This window comes from Leguminivora glycinivorella, chromosome Z (assembly GCF_023078275.1).
Source record: "Leguminivora glycinivorella isolate SPB_JAAS2020 chromosome Z, LegGlyc_1.1, whole genome shotgun sequence".
In the NCBI taxonomy this organism is placed as follows: domain Eukaryota; kingdom Metazoa; phylum Arthropoda; class Insecta; order Lepidoptera; family Tortricidae; genus Leguminivora; species Leguminivora glycinivorella.
This window is the reverse complement of record NC_062998.1, coordinates 22,964,276-22,976,674: the sequence shown is the minus strand read 5'-3', so window position 1 is coordinate 22,976,674 and position 12,399 is coordinate 22,964,276. Positions and strand designations below refer to the sequence as shown.

General features: G+C 37.7%; 1 protein-coding gene across 4 annotated transcripts in view; it reads right to left on the bottom strand.

Moving 5' to 3' along the window:
- Window positions 1–12,399, bottom strand: part of LOC125240622 — an 80,846-nt gene that overhangs the window by 11,705 nt on the left and 56,742 nt on the right. For 3 of the 4 annotated variants that reach the window (XM_048148591.1, XM_048148590.1, XM_048148593.1), the window contains one exon: window positions 521–870. In XM_048148591.1, coding sequence (XP_048004548.1) covers window positions 521–870 — 350 coding nt within the window. The remainder of the gene's footprint in view (window positions 1–520; window positions 871–12,399) is intronic. The other variant, XM_048148592.1, reaches the window with a different exon arrangement.

The following is a 12,399-nucleotide window of genomic DNA, read 5'->3' as shown; positions in this document are numbered from 1 at the left end:
TGGATATTTCAACAGCATTCATGTCCATTTTGCAAGGTTTGCAATGTAGACCAATTGTGAAAAGACATTTTTTCCAGATTCATAAGCTCGATACGTTTCAGGCTACTTGAGTAAATTCACCTTACTTAAAACTATAAATTATAGTTTGTAATCTATCTTAAAACCCTAGCCCGTTTATTGATTACAAAAATTAGGATATTTTACAAGCTATGCGTGCAACAAGTAAGACGAAAGTCATACTAGAGGTGCAGCGGCATATCGTTATTTTTTTTGTTCTAATATTTGCGTATGTACATCAAAGCCAAAGGAGGATATTATGAAGACGATTCGATTTATTTGGTCAAAAATTATTATGGTTTCACATTTTAATTTGTAGGACAATCACTCGTGTAAGTACAGAAAAATTGTCAACGTATTTTTGGGCCACCCTGTATTTACTAAGTTTTACAAAATGTAATATATCTAGACATTTGCAAGCAAACTCGCACTGCGAGTTATACGTTACGAGAAGAGTATCGACCTTTACCATGCACAGATTTAGCCAGCTTTTCTAGTTCAGACTCGCTGATGGGCAGGTCCAGCGACGCCGCGCCGGGGCTCGACAACAAGCCGCTGAGTAAACCTTGAGATCCCATTTGGTTCTCTTTCTCCAATGAGTTTTGTTTTTCTTCGGGTTCATCAGAAGGAGTCTTCATATCTAAGGCAATTTCTTTTAAATCCTCCACTTTCATAGGCAGGTTCTCCTTTCCTAAATTATTGATGATCACGTTCAGGTCTGAATATTCAGAGTTAAGTTTTTCTTGAGCGAAGGATAATTCGACAGTTTCCCAATCTCTGGCCCACAGGTACAATTTCGGATGGTTCTTTGTCCTGAAGGAGAAAAATAATTGTAAATGAATTAGAAATCATTTATGTCCGCCGCCAGCAAAACGCCCACTCTGTAGCTTGCCATAAAGCCCATAAAGTCGTTGTGACAGGTTATGGCGCAATTTAATTTTCATTAGTCGATAGGGTCCGCATTCGGGGTACGAGAGAATTCTGTAACGCGTGCCACAGGGCCCGCATTCGGGGAAATTAAATGGTAATTGTAACTTTCATTGGTTATCTCGCCTGCGGGGAGTTCCCCTATGCTGCATAACGACCAATTGCACCAGTTTCATTGGTTGTTATCTCGCCTGCAGGGACTCCCCGTATGCTGTATACCGAACGAGTTATCGACTAATGAAATTGCGCCATAACGCGTGCCACAGGGCCCGCATTCGGGGGAGTTAAATATAGACCGTCAACCCAATCTTGTCACTAAAAAAAGGAGGCAAATTTGAAAAATCGTGGGCTAGCAACACTAGTTTTGAAATTCGGTGGGTTCGTGTCATTCGTATCTTATCTGTGGAAACCTCCACCCTACATAAAAGAGAAATAACTAGCATATATCCGTCCCTTTTTAATACATTATCTAATTCGTAAGTTCCGTATTGAAGAGGTTTTGGGAACGCTTAACTTTAGAACGAAAGCCAGGAAGTGGCGGATTGCAGGGTATAAAGGATAAAAAAGGAGGAACGCATCTTAAGGATATTTGCTTCAGGGCAGTCCCAGAAGTGTCCGACCTGACCACAGACCAATACAACAAGACGGCCCTTACAGGGCGACTCGCGGTCACCAAGCATACGACAAATCAGGTTTATAAAAGTTTGAACGCGTGCGACACCGATCAGTAGCGCCCAAGTATACGACCCGCTAACAGTGTTCGTGTCCGCTCGGGAAAAAATCTTAAATAATCAAATTTGGTTGCAAACTCTGGTCTCTTGCAGCATAAAGTGGTGTGGCAAGTCTTCTAACACTTCTACATATAAAAAAGATGGAATAACATTCCACAGTTAAGTCAAATTAATTATTTTGTTGAATATTGTTTATTATCCGCGGAGTTCATTTATACTGGTCAATATGGTTGTACTGAGCGGCGCCGAGGCGCGTCCATCCCTTTTTGCCTAGTTAACAATGCGATATGCTATCCCTTTCACTTAAACGACTAGGGATGGGGCCATGCTAGTTTATGTCTGTTGCGGGAACTTCGTACTACCGTTCGTACTAGGTCTTCCAATACCGGGATCCCGGTATCTCGGGATCCCGGGATCCCGCCTTTTTTTGGGCACTTTTCAATACCGGTATTTAATTTACCAATACCGGGATCCCGGTATTTTTAGAAACTAACAAATTATGCCAATTGAACGAAAATTACTCATCAAAAACGTTAAATTTCTGCATCACGATAGTCACTACACGCGTAAATCTTGCTTCTTCTCTTTGTAATTCTCTGTTTGGTAATTCTAGTAATTCTCTGTTTGGTGTTTTTGCAATATTTGTAAGAAAATGATAGTTTTTTTCGATGATTACCTAGATAAAGAATTAAAGATACGTGTCAAAAGCATTCATTGAGGAGGGTCTGCCGCGAACATTTTTTGACACATTTGTCGCACTTGTGAATTTGCACGTAAGTGTGACAGAGAAGCAACACGTCAAACGTAGTTGCAACAGGCCACAGATCCTCTGTAAACAAATCGCCTTGATGCATTTATATCATAAATATAACTTTTCAAAAAATTGGTTAATGCATATGAACTAACGTATACCGTAGCTACTCTATTTTTACTGTACGTGTGCGTTAGTGTGTTGAACTCTAGCTCAAAATTTTGCCGTAACATTTCCTATAGTAACGAAATTGGGAACTCACTACTCAACTATCAAAATGATGAAAATTACTTTTCTTATCCGTAAATTAAGTGTTCCTTTTTGATTTTGATTATCATGGATTTCCGCAAGATTTGTGATTCCATAGATTATTTCTTAATGTGATTTTTAATAATCTATGTCGGACAATTTAGCTTTCTTGGCTAATTGTTCAATGATTTGGCGGATTTATTTTATTACTGCTTTAGCGCCTCTAGCGCTACGAAAAACAAAAATACCACTGAAACTATAGAGTGTGTGTAATAGAGAAATGCTCTTAATTATTGTTATTTAATAAAGTGATATTAAAGTTAAATCTACAGTACAATTACACCATTAACATTAACTATAAAATGTAACACAGAATGAATGAGACACAGCTTCCTAGTATCACAACCATACTAAAGAAGAGGCGACTGAGGTGGCTCGGGCATGTGTATCGAATGAAGCGGACTCATTTGCCACGTTAAATCCTGCTGGGAGAGGTTGCAGATGCAAAGATACCGGTCGGACGGCCAATGCTGCGCTTTAAAGATTGCGTGAAGCGTGACATGGTCACATTTGATATTCCATGCAACCAGTGGCAGCGACTGGCCAGAGACCGACCCACGTGGCGCCGTGTTGTCCATGACGGTCAATCTAAGCACGCCAATGCCTGGTTCTCCTCCTTGAAATGATAAACGCATGAGGCGTCATGAGCAGGCCTCTAACCCCCGCCCATCTGGGGGAGCATATACCTGCCGTGTGTGCGGACGAGGGATCCTCTCTCGAATTGGGCTATACAGCCACGAATGTAAGTGACGCTAGGATGCTGCTTGAATCGTCTGTTATAGATGCAAAGGCCTGTTATTATTAAAATGTAAAAGGTTCTATTCCGCACGAGCTTAAAAAGATGGATTTGGCAGAAAACATGGTTTGCTATGGCCGCGTCTTCTTGCAAAATGTCCGATCTGGCGGCGATATCTAACTTACAGAATCACCTGAGTAGATCTGGCGCTCTTTCCCGCTTGCTTTTATACTGCGTCCTCAGTCCCACTCATAACAAAAATAAAGATGCCCTGTGCCATAGCCTTTTGAACTATTATGTATACTTAAAAACAATAAAAATTGATCCGACTTGGCCACATAAGTTTACGAACCGTTTTAGGTTGAAATCGAAACTTTTAAAGTTGGAAATTTAATCGATTTGACCCATTTATAAGTCGGATTGGCAAGATTCCGCTGTAATATAACACGCATGAAAAGTAACCAACGAAATTTTGAATAAGCAAATTACTTGGTTTTTATATTTTCCCGATTTCAATACCGGGATCCCGGGATCCCGGTATTGAAATCGCCAATACCGGAATGAATACCGGTATTGGATAAGGTCCGGTATTTGGAAGCCCTAGTTCGTACCATGTGCTACCATTTTATGAAATATAAAAGAAAGCAGATTTGTAATTGTGAATAATTATCTAGAATCTGTAGAGTCTGTAGTGTTATTTAGTTGATTGATTAGTTTAGAATATTTAATTGGTAATTTAACTTAGTAAACGTAAGTAAAAATGCACAATTTAGTTATTAGTTACTAGAATGATTTTTATTGAGGTGCTATCACAATCATCATCCTCCTTGCGTTATCCCGGCATCGGCATTCGTCACGGCTCATGAGAGCCTGGGGTCCGCTTTGGAAACTAATCCCAAGATTTGGCCGGCGTAGCTTTATTTGACGTTCATATGCGCATTGTAATATGCCTACTTGAAAAATAAATATTTCATTTTCATTTTCATTTCATTGGCGTAGGCACTAGTTTTATGAAAGCGACTGCCATCTGACCTTCCAACCCGAAGGGTAACTAGGCCTTATTATAATTTAATTATAATATTATAATTTGTTGCAAAACAAATTCACCACAGTACTGGTACCGGTACCATTGTCTATAATAGACATGTCCCATTCCCATCCCTACTGCTAATCGTAAAGGCGCGCCAATATTTGAAACGACCAATGGCAGCACCGTGCGCGCCCGCCTCACCCCGCAAGGATTGGTGATTTGAGTCTCGAACAATATCGCTTGCATTAGGCTTCTAGTGGGGTGTTCTGTGGACCTGACACACTTAAAGAGGTTTTTATTTTGAGTAAATACTTTTCATAAAAATAATGGTCTTTATAAAGTTTAAATTTGGTATTCGAACACTGAGCGTAGTTTGTCTTTTGTTTAGTAGCCATCAATAGTGGACGCTGTGAACACATTTTCAAATATGCGGGCGTATCATGCTGCCAATTTTATCACTTATCCACGTGGATAAGACATCTGTCACTCTCACACTGACATACTTCCCAAGTAACATTTTAGTGCTATAATTTTGGTTTTCGACGCCAAAAGCTACTATAGATGTCATATATAGGTTTTCGGCGTGACCGCTTGTCGTATAAAAGCCTCCAGTAACACCTTTTAGCTCTATAAGCTTATACCGCTAAAAGGTGTTATTAGGAAGTGATGTAAACGTTTATATCACCATTTTATAGAGCCGCTATAGGCCTGGTCTATAACAGGATCAAATATGACTACTATAGATCTATATTATTGTATAATAGTGTTAGGAATCACTGCTATGCAATCAATTTGCGCTATTAAGGTTCCCGACAAGCTGCTATAGTTGTTGCGTTATACAGCTAAAAGGTGTTATTAGGAAGTGATGTAAACGTTTATATCACCATTTTATAGAGCCGCTATAGGCCTGGTCTATAACAGGATCAAATATGACTACTATAGAACAATATTATTATATAATGGTGTTAGAAATCACTGTTATGCAATCAATTTGCGCTATTAAGGTTCCCGACAAGCCGCTATAGTTGTTGCGTTATACAGCTAAAAGGTGTTATTAGGAAGTGATGTAAACGTTTATATCACCATTTTATAGAGCCGCTATAGGCCTGGTCTATAACAGGATCAAATATGACTACTATATAACAATATTATTATATAATGGTGTTAGAAATCACTGTTATGCAATCAATTTGCACTATTAAGGTTCCCGAGAAGCCGCTATAGTTGTTGCGTTATACAGCTAAAAGGTGTTATTAGGAAGTGATGTAAACGTTTATATCACCATTTTATAGAGCCGCTATAGGCCTGATGTATAACAGGATCAAATATGACTACTATAGAACAATATAATTATATAATGGTGTTAGAAATCACTGTTATGCAATCAATTTACGCTATTAAGGTTCCCGACAAGCCGCTATAGTTGTTGTGTTATACAGCTAAAAGGTGTTATTAGGAAGTGATGTAAACGTTTATATCACCATTTTATACAGCCGCTATAGGCCTGGTCTATAACAGGATCAAATAACCTACTAAAGAACAATATTATTGTATAATAGTGTTAGGAATCACTGTTATGCTATCAATTTGCGCTATTAAGGTTCCCAACAAGCCGCTTATAGTATTTTTAGTAGTCGTATTTTAACAGAAATTAAAGCCTAACTATACCACTATTTTGGGATATAGTGGCTTTGGAAAACACTGCTACAGTATTTAACACTGTAGTAGTGATATGAATACCATTATAGAGCTATTTTGCTGTATAATGAAGTTTTCAGGATACGTTTATATAGCTTTGAAAAGCGTTAATAGTCGTTTTCTAATGCCTTTTATATCTCATCGCCGTATACGTCACAATTACTCTTTTATATCACAGAACTGTGGAATAATGGTTTCGGTATCTCTTTTAAAACACAATAGCGTTATAGCTGAGTTTACTATATGTTTTATAAAAAAAATTGTTTAGAAGATCTTTCTATAGTAAAACATTGAAAACAAGTATTGTTTTCTATATAAAGAACTTATAAGTTAAACTGGATCATAGTTAAAGTCTCATGCAATCCTAATTGAATCCACAATGGCGGGCTTATGGCAGTGAATGCGTATGATAAGTGACATAGTCGAACTATAAAAGCGTATGTTTTACTTCTTGGATCCATAGTAGAAACTATGGTGCCAATAATTTTATTGTATTAAATTATATTTATTTATTTTATTCAAAACAGGTATAAATCGAGGGCGCACTTAAAATACTCCATTAAACTAATATTCTTTTAACGGTAAAATTTCCATCGCATGCCTTTTTGCAGTAATGATGGAATTATACGAAATCCAAATTATTTTGACTGACACTAAACTTCACAAGTTCACAAGCCACTTTTCATAAAGTTCCTCGTTTGTTAAATATTACACACATTAAATTATTTTAGAAATTTCATTCATTCGCATTAAAAGGGACGGCAACTGCTATTACAGAACAAAAAACCTGTATAACGGAATCTCAAATGCTACTATAGCATAAATTGATACTATAATAGCGTTACTGTGTCATCTATGTCAACAAATTAGCACAATAGTCATCATCACATCACCATTATAGACCTTAAACGTCACGGATGATACTGCTATAGCCCTATTATATCACTAAATGGCTGCATAATTGCGCCAAATCGGCTCTACAGTACCAATATATGTAGACTATTTATAGGACTATTTAATGTGATTTAATTTGGTGCTCTCGACCACTATAGGACCAGAAATTGTTCTTGGGTTGCTAAAGCGTGACGGATGCTTTATCCACGTGGATAAGTGATAAAATTGGCAGCATGATACGCCGGATTGAGATAATTGGCCATCGTTATGTGATACAATACTTTCATTTGAAAGGTTTTAGTCCAACTAGTATTAAAGCGGAGCTAGATTCTACTTTGAGGGAGTCTGCTCCATCGTTTACAACAGTGAAATATTGGGTAGCAGAGTTTAAACGAGGGCGTTCTAGTTGCGAAGATGAACAGCGATGTGGTCGGCCAAATGAAGTGACTACGCCTGAAATTGTAAAAAAAAACCCACAAAATGGTATTAGATGACCGTCGATTAAAAGTACGCGAGCTAGCAGACATGGCAGGGATTTCTAAAAGTGCTGTACATCGCATATTAACTGAAAATTTCAATATGAAAAAGATGTGCGCAAGGTGGGTGCCGCGACTGCTCACAGACGAACAAAAACGACGACGCCAGGATATTTCGACCGAGTGTTTGGCAAAATTTCACAATAATAAAGCGGAGTTTTTGCGGCGTTTTATCACTATGGATGAAACGTGGGTGCATTATTTCACACCCGATACGAAAGAGCAGTCCAAGCAATGGACTCAAAGAGGAGAACCGGCCCCAAAGAAGGCAAAAACCGTTCCATCTGCAGGAAAGGTCATGGCCTCCGTTTTCTGGGATTGCCGTGGGATAATCTTCATAGATTATTTTCAGAAAGGAAAGACTATCAATGGCGAGTTCTATGCTAACCTTTTGTATCAATTGAGTGAAAAAATCTGTGAAAAACGACCGCATCTTGCGAAAAAAAAAATTGTTTCACCAGGACAATGCACCAGTACACACGTGTACCAAGGCCATGACCAAAATCCGCGAGTTAAAGTTCGAATTACTTCCTCATGCACCCTATTCGCCCGATTTGGCCCCTTCCGATTATTTCTTGTTTCCAAATTTAAAAAAATGGCTTCGTGGTAAAAGATTTGCCAGCAATGATCAAGTGGAGGCTGCGGTTGACGGGTATTTTGACGAGCTCGACAAATCTCACTACAGACAAGGTGTTGAAGCTATCGAACATCGATGGGCTAAGTGCATAGAACTAAAAGGAGATTATGTATAAAAATAAAAAAATAAAAATTTAGATTTTCTTTTGTTTTCTTTGTCAGGTCGGTCACTTCTGGGACTACCCTCGTATCACCTCGTGACGTGGCTAAAAAGTGAAGATGTCCCAGTGGTATGTTCAAAAGGTGAAACGTAGAGCAGGCCTAAGAAATTTTAAAGCACAAAACGGCACCAGATCGGAATGCAAGACAGAATTCAATAGCAAAAACTCGATCGAGAAAATATACGAAAATTTACTAACAAAATTTGACTGCGTTCTGATGGACGGCGAAACTTACATAAAATCCGAATTCTAACAAATCCTTGGCCAAGAGTTTTATACTAGCAAAAATAGCACAGAGGCTCCCAAAGCCTAATAAATAAAAAAAGATATAAGTTTCCAAAAAAAAACCTAGTTTAGCAGGCAATTTGCAGTTGCGGGAAAAGATGCAGCTCTTTTGTCACTACCGGAACAATAAACGGCAGCATCTATCAAAAAGAGTGCTTACAAGAGCGGTTGCTTCCGTTTTTTAAGAAACACCACTCCCGACCTTTATTTTGGCCAGACCTTGCCAGGTATTACTACGCGAAACCTATCATGGAGTGGTACAAAGCAAATGGGAGTAGCCGTGGTACAGAAATATAGCTAAATATACACTAAATTATCTAGAACTCCGGCCCATCAAGGAGTATTGGAGTATAATGAAAGGGTTTCTTAAAATGAGAGGCGGGGAGGTTAATTCCGTGGCGGAGCTGCGAAAAATGTGGACCTGGCGACAAAGAGGTATCCTGGCGTGATGGTGCAGACTCATGAGTCGTGTTCGACGAAAAGTACGGTCCATGGCTTATTCGTCAAGAAACCTTGACTAATTATGATTTGCATTTAAAATACATTAAATTTGCTCATAGTTAAATCAAACGTCTTTTATTTATTTATTATACATTTTTTATAATAAACATTTATGTGTGCCCCACTTTTGGTGTGTTCAACCTTTATGGCGTTACCCCTTTGGATTTGGTTATGGATATGTAATGAATATTATTGAATATATGATATATGTACCGTCGTGGCCCACTAGTTAAGAACAAATAGATTATTTACTACTATACAGAGAAAAGTCAGCTATTATTAGCAGAATATAGAAATAATAGGGAAACCGCCTTTAACAAATAATTTATCATGAATGTAGAGACCATTAATTGACTATACACAGGCACTTTAGTCCGCAAACATAAATAATTGATACGAATACAAACTTGTGATTTTATCTAGTATAATTAATACTGGCACTCTAATTAGGGACACTGTGTTGTCTGCAAATCCTCGTATCTTCCAAAACAATTGAATAAAGCCCACACTTTGACGTATTTTCAGCTCCTGTGTTTTCTGTCAATAAAACGTGCTTATAGTTTTTGTGAAAATGGGTAAACACCGGAGTTCTGATGGCACTATCAGAGAAATCATAACCTCGTTGGTTTTAGAGCAGAAATGGAGCTATCAAAAAGTCGCTGACCACCTTAAATGTTCTAAAATTAGAGTATTCAACGCCATAAAATATTTTAAGGCTCATAAAACATGTCAGAAGAGCCAACGACAGAAACGGCCACGAAAGACGACCCCCCGAACGGACGCTCTTATCGTAAGGATGGCGAAAAAGAATCCTAAACTTTCTTCCGTTGAGATTAAACGTAAAATTTTTGGAGAACAATCCGGTCTGGCGGCTCGTACTATTAGAAAACGACTGAACGAAGCCAATTTATTCGGCAGAATAGCTCGCAATGAGCCTTTAGTGAGCAAGAAGAACAGAGACGCACGAATTGAGTTTGTGAAAAATCACAAAAATTGAACTTTATCGCAGTGGAAGCACGTGTTAGGGTCTGATGACACTAAAATTAATAGAATACCGTTTCAAGTCTACGTTCGTCGACGAGCAAATACCGCGTTCGACCCCAAGTACACGACCGTAACCGTAAAACATGGCGGCGGGAACATTAAACTATGGGGTTGTTTTTCGTGGTATGGTGTGGGGCCATTGGTCCGGATTGATGGAATTATGAACCAGTATGTGTACAGAAATATTCTTGAAAAAAAGATGTTGCCATATGCCGAAGAAAATTTACCAGTTGTATGGACATTTCAACAAGACAACGACCCCAAGCTTACGGCAAAATCTGTAAAAGAATGGTTTCGTTTTAATCATGTTTCTGTAATGACTTGGCCCTCCTGCAATCAAAAACTCTGGAACGAATGAAAAAAAGTCTCGCCAATAAAAATATAAAAAATTTGAACGAACTTTATGAGGCATCACTCGAAGCCTGGAATGCAGAGTTTTAGTGGAGTCTATGACAAACAGATGTCATGCGGTGGAACAGAACCTTGGGTTTCCTACCAAATATTAATGTAACCGAAGAATTTTATAATTGAATTCTGTACTTTTAGGTTGTGTTCTTAATTAGTGTGCCAGATTATTTTTGTACGTCTAGAGACATGTTAAGTTCAATCATTTTTATTTAATTATATATAAAGTTTTTGCAGCTAATACTTGTTTAAATTTATTTTTAAAATAATCAAGTTAAATAATAACTCATATGCTCATAAATGACAATGCACATAAATGATGAATGTAGGCGTGTTATGCCATATTTATGTTATACAGTGACTGTTCTTAACTTACTTCGTTGGTTCTTAATTAGTGGACCACGACTGTATATCAATGTATGAGCAATAAAGTTTTTCGGCACTTTGTTCGTATCTATACTTAATACCTTGACTGTACTAATGTATGGGAACGTTTATATTTGTCTATATTAAATAAATTATATTCTAGTTGTGGATATATACTTTTACTTAGAACTTTACCTCGATTAATGTAAATTGATACATTATAGTGGAGCACCAATAGGCTACTTGACCCTTTTTTTAAATCTCTCTTATACACGGTGCTCAAGAGCATTGCGAGAGATATTAACAGCATATTCCTGGATCCCATTTTAAGACTAAAATGTCATATATACTTTTCTGGATTTCGCCTAGTTTCAGAGTTATTAACAATTGAAAAAAAAATATATTGTTACTCAGTACAAAAGTATTTTAAACGGCGTTGATGCCGTTATGGAGAATAGTCTCACTATTCTCCATAACCTCATTGATAAATGTCAAAAGGTGAGAAGAAAACATTTATTAAATGTAGTTTTTAGAAAAAAACGTTTAAACTCATTTTAAGTGCCAGTTTTATGAAGAACATTTACTTTTTATGTGAAAATACATTTAAAAAAATAAAAAATTGTTTTTTTACAAAATTTCCTCGTCTTTATTGTATTGTTAGGTGGTTCGGGCATGTAGAGAGGATGAATGAGAGGAGATTAACGAAGAAAGTATATGAAAAAAGAGTGGAAGGGTCAGTTGGAAGTGGAAGACCTAGGCAAACTTTTCTCGACCAAATCGGGGAAATATTGAAAAAAGGCCAGGTCAGAAGTACTCGAAACCGACGAGCGTGTATAAGCAATTATGTTATGAAACTGTGTGAAGCGAAAGTGGTTTGTCAGGATCGTAGTAAATGGAAATCCGTGATCTCTGCCTACCCCTCTGGGAAACAGGCGTGATTGTATGTATGTATTTAATTTTTTTTCTTTCTTTTGGCCTCAGAAGTGCGTGGTTTAAATCTCTCGCAATGCTCACGAGCACCGTATATCATTAACGCATATATGTCCTGTCCATAGCTGTGCTGAAAACACGCCACTACTCATTAAAATAAGTAGGAGAATGAGGTTGTCACCTCAAAAAATAGGGGGGAAAAATGTGTTGGGCACATATGTGTAACCATATGTGCCGAACACATATTTTTAATGTTCATTTAAATATGAGGCACAAATGTAATTTATGATTCGACATATCGACATGATATGTTGGAATACTATGACGTCACTACATGGCCGACAGCGTTTTCGGTCCAAAATTTTAAAAAATCATAATCATTTAAAGTCCTAAACACGTAGT